Here is an 8,417-nt window from a genome sequence, read left to right on the forward strand (position 1 = left end):
AAATAACACCAAGATTTTTGACCTGATGCAGCTGAAGTGCCAGTTAACGCCAGCTAAGTTATTTTCTACAGGTGTTGAGAGAGGGGCCAAACAAGACCATATCCGTCTTACTGACATTTTAAGTGCAGACTGATATTTGCCATCCAATATTTCACATCATGGAGACAGTCAAGAACTCTGCATGTTGGCCCTGCGAGGTGCTGGCAACCTGTCCAGGGTGTACCCAGCCTTTCTCCTGTGACCATTATAATTGTGATAAGACATCTGTGCAGAATCAGGTAATCAGTCAATCAATAAGAGCATGCTGGTGACCTGGTTCTGGTCTCTTGCAGTAGGCTGGGCTTCTGAAGCAGGAGCAGAACAGTACGCGTGGACGTGTGTGGGTCCGGATACCCCAAGTATATGTGTGTGCCTGTTAAAGGCTTGTAACAGAATAAAAGATTTTGTGAAAACGCCATTCTCTCCTCCCATATTTTCCCGGAGTGGGCCGAGTTCTCCCACAGAGGGGTATTCAGCTGCAACATGTATCTTCACCACCAGATGTCACTAAATTCTACACACTTAACCTTTAAAAGGTGGCCTTTCTCTCTCTCTCTCTCTATATATATATACATATGGTTAAATTATCAAGATTAATGTGCAGTAACAGTTACCAATGTGTGACAATGGCGACCACATTGTTCCTGTTACTCTCTGTCAGAAGGACGGCTGTGCTACATTAGACCAGATAAGTTATTGATCTGCATCTCTCACTCTGCTGCTGCAGAAAGTCCAGCAGCCTCCAGGGATTGTGCTGCACGTGTGAGCTCTTTGTCCTTTCTCTGTCCTCGCATCTCTTCCCTCTACCATCACCCTCCTTCACTCCTCTTTCATCTATCCTTACTTCCATTCATATACTCCCCTTATTTCATTTCGCCCCTCATTCTATCGCTACCTGCTTTTCAGATCTCCCCCACCTCTTCCTGTCTTTCTCTGTGCATCCCTCTGTCTCCTCTCTCAACGTCCATAGTTTTGGCTTGTGTCTCCCGGTGCCCTTGCTGAGCTTTCCGTCGTGCGGGTAAAAGCCAGGAGGGAATGAGTGGGGCTCACAGAGTGCAAGGTAGGAGGAGAAATGTGCCGGTGTCATGCATGCATGGTGCAGATGCAGGGCGATTAAGCGTGTTGCAACACATTTTGCAGCATCATGATGCAGCAAGATTTTGAAGCAATCCATATTGTTTTTTTAACCATGTTCCGCTCTTTGTTTCTACAGAGTCAGAACACTCCAGGGGTGAAGTTGCACTGGTGATTTCACTGGATGGTTTGAACTGGCTTCACAGAAGGAGATGCAGTGACAAAGGAAGGAAGAAACGGTATCATTTTGATTTGTGCTGATATGATTATGTGACCAAGATGATAAATTGAAGGTCAGCTGTGTTTGTGTCACTCTCTCTGAATGTGTGGTCTTGTGGTCTGTCCTCCTCTGAGCCCCTCCACCTGTTACACAGTGAGGTGTTAATTTACCTTAAATAGTGCAGATTACAGGCTTTATGGCCTACTGCATGTGTGTGTGTTTACATGAGTGTGTGAGACCGTACAGTGGTGTGTCTGCGTGTGTGTCCGTGTGTCCTGTTACATCCTTTACGTCACTGCTGCTGTGAATCAGCCCCTCTCTTCCTTTCCTGAGTCACAGTTGCTTGGTTACTGCAGAGCAGTGAAAGTTTCCTATTGCGTCTTTGTCTCCACAGATGGATGAGCCTCGATATTTATTCAAGCTCAGGAGTGAGAGGCTAAATATTGCATATGTTTGTGTGCGTGTGTGTGTGTGCTGTTTTGTCGACAAATCAGTTTCAGTACATCCTGTTGTTAACAGACTCTGAAGGGCTGTCTGTGCACTGTAGCTGACCCCTGAAACGATCTGGTGGATTAAAAAAAAGACTAAGCAGACTTTTGGAATCATATTCTTATGCAAGAGGAAATCACCTTTGCGGTTACGGTTACATATCATATTAGGTCAATGTGCCTCAACTTGTGTGTGCCAAGCATTAAACTCTCGGATTAAGCATGTAGTAATATTTAGCAAAGCTTGTATTTGCTAAATATAAGCCGTGTCTCAATTCAGCAGCTGTATCCTTCAGAGGACCTGGTCTACACGGCTGAACTGAAATGAGACAGTCTGGTCTTCCTAGTGCTGAAGGATCCACCCTGTGGAGCCTCCGTTGCCCGGGGGTATACTTTATATACAGTCTATGGGAAGGACACATTTTTCGGCTGTATTTGTCGGAGCCTTTGAATTGGGACCGGTTAATCATGCCACTGTGACGTAATTTTGTCCTACAAATGCAACAGAGTGGTATATTCCACTGAACAGTTGACTAATAGTCTAGTTGTATTGGTATATTCCACTTCAATGGCAACTAGCTTTTAGTGAAACAGTTTATTTCCTTCACTTGTTCATCACAAGATGAGGAACTGAATCAAATTATATTCATTTGATCGTCAATCTCTCACCCAGGAATGAAGAGCTCCAGTTCTGGATATCTTCAGGGCAAATGACGCTGGCTGATGAGAAGCAGCAGCCAATCACGTGTATCCCTGACCAACGAGGAAGAGCAGCCCTTAACTTGTGGAGGAACAGTGAACACAGATCAAGTCCATGGTCATCTTCCTTCCCTCTCTCTCCTCAGCACTGTTTTCTTCTAGAGGAGCCTCTCCAGCAATCAGCATTTACTTCTTCTGTCTCACAGTGTCCAAAGGAAGCTTCATGGAAAAAACTCATCTTAAATATTTGGGACATTTTCACTTTGATCCCAAGGAATGTAAATTTAACAACCCAGCAGCGTGTTCTTACAATGGATCACCCAAACAGGTTTATCATTTTCTGTAACAAGGACATACCCCTGCAGCTTGTTACTGACATTTGCCACACTCAAGATTGCAAGACATTCATAGGGACTACTGAATCTAGTGATAAAAACGATGTGTCAAGTAGTTTAAAAAATGCCAATTTGCCCTCTGATCTCAATAATAACTCTGAGGAGGATCCCGGTGAAGTGTTTCATGGGGAAAATCTTAATATAAGCACCCGTAAAAGTCTTTTGAAATCCTATCAAAACTACAATCATCCAGGAGAGTCATCTGAAAGGGACAGGAAACTAAGGAAGAGTGTGTCCTTCGATGATGACGTCATGGTCTACTTATTTGATCAGGTACCCATCTCCTGTTGTCATGACTACTCTGGCTTGGATGGGTTTGAGCTAATTTTCTTCTTCAACTTTATCACTGATTTTGTAATGAATATTTATTGTCATAGAGAATTACTTTCAAAAGTTTTCTGGGGCTCTAAGAGGTCAGTGTATTAATTACATTTTATATTCAAGATGAATGCTTGCATAACTTTATTTTATTCCAGGGTTTAATGGACCACACCGCCCTTGTTTCCAGTTATTACCCACTGTTGTCCTTCTCAGGAAGGTCCCACCATGGAGCTGCACCCTGAGCCCTGCACATCTCTGCCAAACGCTGCTACCTTCAACCTGCAAGATGTCACATTAGACGACAGCGGTATAAACCATACAACTGTCTGACATGATTTGTCCCTTTACAATAGGCTGTTTATCAATGGTACAAAACACATTCAATTTAATACTGCACTTTGTTGGTACAATCAAGAGGTAATTTTTATTTGATATTGTTTCATAGTGAAATATTTCCCTATTTATTCTACCGAATTAATTACATTTTTGAAGTCTTGAGGATTTTATGAAAAAAACATGGTAATCTCATAAATAATCTCATAAGGAATTGTTAAAGGTTAAACCACATACATGTAAAGATTATCATATGTAGTAAAATAACACTGACAGAGAAGAGGCAATTTTTCTGCAATGAACAATTTTACTTTTGATATTTGACACTTAATACTTCCTCCACCACTCATCCCTTTGTATTTACCATATACATAACTTTGATTTTGTTCATGCAGTGTTTGTACCTGTATATTCTACTGAAATGTGAATTTGTAAAAAGCATGAGTCATTAAAATTACAATTTTGTAAAAAGGATTGAATGATGAAAAGTGGCGTAATGGGTTGGAAAATATTTTTGCCAATATCGTAGTTCAGAAATAATCTTAAATTTGTCATTAATTGATAAAGTAAGACAATATTTTGACTTTAAAAATTATATATGGAAAATAAATATATTTTTTTGCATGTCACTGTTAGGCTATCCATTTTAGAAAGGCCCCTGACAGTGTAACAAGATCTGGGTGTGTAGCTTTAACTTTTCTGTTGACTTTACCGTTTGAAAATCCAGCTAAAACCCAGATGCTGTGGGCTGTTGGCAGTTCATTGTCACTAATTGTGTGTTTGGTTGGTTTTGCCTGTAGGCTTGGAGTGGGAAGACGACTTCTTAGCTCTGGAGAGGAGCTCGCACCTCCAGTGTGTCAGTCGTTCTCTACACTCCACCCTTTCCCTGCCAACACCGAGCTGGACTGCTGCGTCCAGGCCGCAGCTTTACCTCCCGTCTCAAACCGGCCTCTTCCTCACCCATGTCGCTGAGTCAGACCTCGAGCTGTGAGATAAACAGCCGGTCACACACACACACACACACACACACACACACACACTGAGCTACAGGTGCTGATGTGTGTGACACAGTGGCAGTCAAACACAGCCTTTCTATAAAGCTTGCTGCCTTCAGCCAAAGGCCACCTCACTGTCACCATGGCCCAATGTGACATCCACGCTTGTTTTTCTTTCAGACGGCCAGCCTTGGTCTAATGGAAAAACTGACTAATCGTCCAGATCAACGTCCTCTTCACCTCTTCCGACTCATCTACCTCCACCCCCCTCCTCTTTAATGATGAGTCAGGGATTGTAATGGCTTTTTCTTTTTTTCTCTCTCTCATTCTCTCTCGTTCTCTCTGCCCCAAATGGATTCAGAGCACCTGCTGTTCATGACATCAGAGCTCTGCAGGACTGTGTGACAGTGCATTCAGCTTGAACAGTTGACACAACCACTGGCTATGATGTGAAAAAAAACAATGGGTTGCATAACAGCGCTGGTACCTTTCCAGCTGCAGACCTCTTTGGAAGCTGCTTTTTGTGCCAGGTTGCGTCCTTGCCCTGAGCGATGAAACAGAGACATAAATAATGTCCAACTTTAATGAGTCTTAGTTTTAACATGTCTGAAACCCCATTCTACCTTTAAATGGTTGGGTTCAAGAAATTCCTTGTTAATCTATGTGGGATGTTGTTTATACAGTTTGTTTTGCTCAAACAGAGCATGCTTGTGGAGGCCCTGTTTGCCTGCCTCATTACTGAAGTGTATTCAGCCCAGAATTTATCAGAGGCTGTGGCTGAATAAACAGTGTGAGCCTTAGGGGCCAAAGAAGGCAGAAACTGAACAAACTCAAAATAAAAGATAATGTTTCCACAGAGTGCCGGCATCAGCGAGGTTTGGTTGATTAGATACAGTGTACCTGAGGAGCATAGGAAAGCTGGCAGGACCAGTCACACACACACACACACACACACACACACACACACACACACACACACACACACACACAGCTCAAGGACACCAAAGCTAAAAGTGTTTGTATTCTAAGAGCTGCGTGAAAACACCTATAAAGTGTTGTTGTTAAAGCTACATGATATTTTAACATCACTGTCAATGTAAAAGCCAAATTACTCTGGTGTTCTTCATGTGACTTCATTCAATAAAAGCTTTTAACTTTGGGTGACCATAAAGTTTGTTTTTATTATTGCCTAAGACTTTTCTGATGTATCTTTTTACTCTAGCAAAGTTCACAAAATTGCAAAGTTTCTGCAGACGACTCAAAGTGCAAAGGGTTTTATATCTGGAAAGACCTAAAAACACCAATTTGCTCGATAAATTTGGTTGGATGCTATGCTAACTCTTGCCAGTTTTGTTTTCTGTGAGTTCAAATATCAACACTTTTCCTCCAGAATTGCTTATGGAAAAGATTGAATTGATATAAGAGGACATTTAGGAACACTTTTGGTAATATTTGGCTTTCAGGACAGGACCAGACCAAATGAGTGTGAGTCTGCTGAGGTTTTATATTTTATGCACAAGCATAAAAGTTAGGGGTTCACTTTGTTGATCAAGATTTGGAAACTGTGGAGGATTTTTAACTGCACCATTCGAGCCTTGTTACACGGAAATCATCTATGGTGATATAGTCTCTAATCACATCCCATATAGGCTAATCAATGTGTACACTGAGCTCACTTTACCATGTCTGTGCAACACCCTGCATTACAAAACACCAGTTTGGCTTCAAGGCATTTAAAATACTCAGTTACTTTATCTAGGAAATTCAAGAGATGAACTGTCTATCATACCCTGTAAGGAACCAGGGTCACCATGAATTGGATTCAGCTGGGAGGTAATATGTGACTGTGTGTTGTTAACAACACCTTTAAAGTTTTGGGACAATGTTACAGGACAAACAGTCCAGCAGGGAACCAGAGCTCTGTGACATTTCCAGGTCCAACCAAACAAATAAACAAAGATCTGTTGTGGTGCAGTAAACTGGGTACAGGGTATTCATTCTTAGGACAAACCATCTGTGTAGGTCTTTCTCTAAAGTTGGTCTTAAACATCTGATGAAACAAAAGAGTCACCTGAACATCCAGATAGACAAGCTGGGAAAATGATGTTGGAGACACAGGATCTGATACATACAGCAAGACATCGTCTGCATAAAGAAAGATTCTGTTTAAAGGGTTCAGCCTTTACGCCTCCATATTGAATCCTGCCTGACGACCTCGGCCAGAGAATTCACTGCAAGAGCAGAAAGGGCAAGGCTGAGGGGAAACCTTGTCATGATGAGTTTAACCATAATATTAAAGTAAATGTCTTTCCTGTAATTTAGATCTTGAGAGAACTCAGTTTTGCGAGAAAGAAACTGTGCTGTGGAATATACAACCTGAACATGATTTAATTAAAAGAAACTTCAGTATTTCTCAGGGCCATTGCACCACCCCCCTCTCTGGGCAATAATCCCAACTGCCAACAGTTGCTTTTCGGGCCCCAGGTCAAACAGACTAGGTGGAAGGGCAAGAGGTGTGAGGGTCATTATTCAAATAAGGTTACTTACGTCCCTCATTCTTTGTCAAGTATATTTATTAAGTTTGACATTAGTGTGATGGCGTCCAGCCGTTTATATCAATAACATTATTATATTCACATCATCATTTCTCATTACAGAAGTGAAGGGATATTTCTTTCTGATAAAAAGCAAATAATGTGACATAGTTTAAAATGAGGCCCGGCTCTGCCTCTGTACATTCAGGTGTGGTCTGACTGTATTCAAATGAAGCAGGGGAAGGTGATAAGCCACAATGGAAATTACGTTAACTGCTTAGAATTAAAGGAGTGGACGAAAAACTGCCGTGTTTAATGTGTTTTAATCTTTCATCTGTATTTCAGGTGGTAAAACATTTCATTTTCTCTGTTGTATTGTGGTAGAACAATCTGTCGCTCATGTTTAAATTTACAAATACATAGAAATAATTTATTACTATACTATACTACTATACTCTATAATACTAAAGTACTCCACTATACTATCAATAATAATGATTTAAAGGTTCAGTGTGTGTTTCCTCTAAACTGTATGAATTGTTTTCTTTAACCTAGAAGGCGCCCTTTGTATTTAAATACACCGAAGGGAGTCCTCTCTACGGGGCTGCCATGTTTTGAGTTTTTATGACAACTGAAGCTGCCACAGGTCCTTTTTCATGTTTGGAAGGGGAGAGTGAGGTGAGGGGTATTCATCTGCCAAATGCAATTTCACCACTAGATGTCACTAAATTCTACACACTCTACCTTTAAGAATAAGACTAGATCCATTGTGTACAATGAGTAATTTTAACTTTTAATACTTTGACTACAATGTGTGGCTTATGGCCTACTTCTTTACCCCAGTAGTTTTAAATGCAAGACTCATACTTGTAATAGTGTTTGTGTTACAGTGTAATTTGTCTAAGTAAATGATTTGGATACCTGTTCCACCACTTACTACATTGGTCTATTTTAATTTTTAGCTCCACTACCAATGACACTTAAAGGTTCAGTGTGTAAGATTTAGGTGACAGGGATTTTTTGGCAGAAATTTAAAAAACTTAAATTTACATGGAGCGGGGTCGTCTCTGTGGAGGCTGCCATGTTTCTTTACTGTTGTCCAAACTGGAAAAACTAAAAACGTTTTGAGTTTTCATGACAACTGAAGCTACCACAGGTTATCCTTCATGTTTGGAAGAGGAGGGTGAGATGAGGAGTATTCAGCTGCAACATGCAACTTCACCCCTAGATAAATCAAACACACTGAACCTTTAAGTGCTACTAGAAATATAAAAAAACATTGATGTTATTACAACATATGTAACAATAGGCTACCTAAA

The 8,417-nt window shown here is 41.0% G+C and overlaps 1 protein-coding gene across 2 annotated transcripts; it reads left to right on the plus strand.

The window, feature by feature from the left end:
* Positions 1 to 615: 615 nt before the first annotated feature.
* LOC109626837 (serine/threonine-protein kinase LMTK1-like) lies at positions 616 to 4,974 on the plus strand. Of its 2 annotated transcripts, none has more exons than XM_069517913.1 (6): positions 616 to 1,099; positions 1,253 to 1,406; positions 2,495 to 3,188; positions 3,450 to 3,543; positions 4,370 to 4,556; positions 4,745 to 4,974. In XM_069517913.1, the coding sequence occupies exons 3-6, from the start codon at positions 2,532 to 2,534 to the stop codon at positions 4,761 to 4,763; spliced, it is 957 nt and encodes a 318-aa protein (XP_069374014.1). In that variant the 5' UTR covers positions 616 to 1,099; positions 1,253 to 1,406; positions 2,495 to 2,531; the 3' UTR covers positions 4,764 to 4,974. The 2 variants fall into 2 exon arrangements, with proteins under 2 accessions (XP_069374014.1, XP_069374013.1); XM_069517912.1 differs by having other exon boundaries at positions 1,253 to 1,352.
* The last annotated feature ends 3,443 nt before the right edge of the window (positions 4,975 to 8,417 follow it).

This window comes from Paralichthys olivaceus, chromosome 21 (assembly GCF_024713975.1).
Source record: "Paralichthys olivaceus isolate ysfri-2021 chromosome 21, ASM2471397v2, whole genome shotgun sequence".
Taxonomy (NCBI): domain Eukaryota; kingdom Metazoa; phylum Chordata; class Actinopteri; order Pleuronectiformes; family Paralichthyidae; genus Paralichthys; species Paralichthys olivaceus.

Bases quoted from the DNA above. Each gene is read 5' to 3' on its own strand.
- LOC109626837 (XM_069517912.1), top strand. From the start codon at position 1,075: ATGAGTGGGGCTCACAGAGTGCAAG. The intron at 1,100-1,252 runs GTAGGAGGAGAA...TTGTTTCTACAG, and splicing joins TGGGGCTCACAGAGTGCAAG to AGTCAGAACACTCCAGGGGT. The intron at 1,353-2,494 runs GTATCATTTTGA...TCTCTCACCCAG, and splicing joins GACAAAGGAAGGAAGAAACG to GAATGAAGAGCTCCAGTTCT.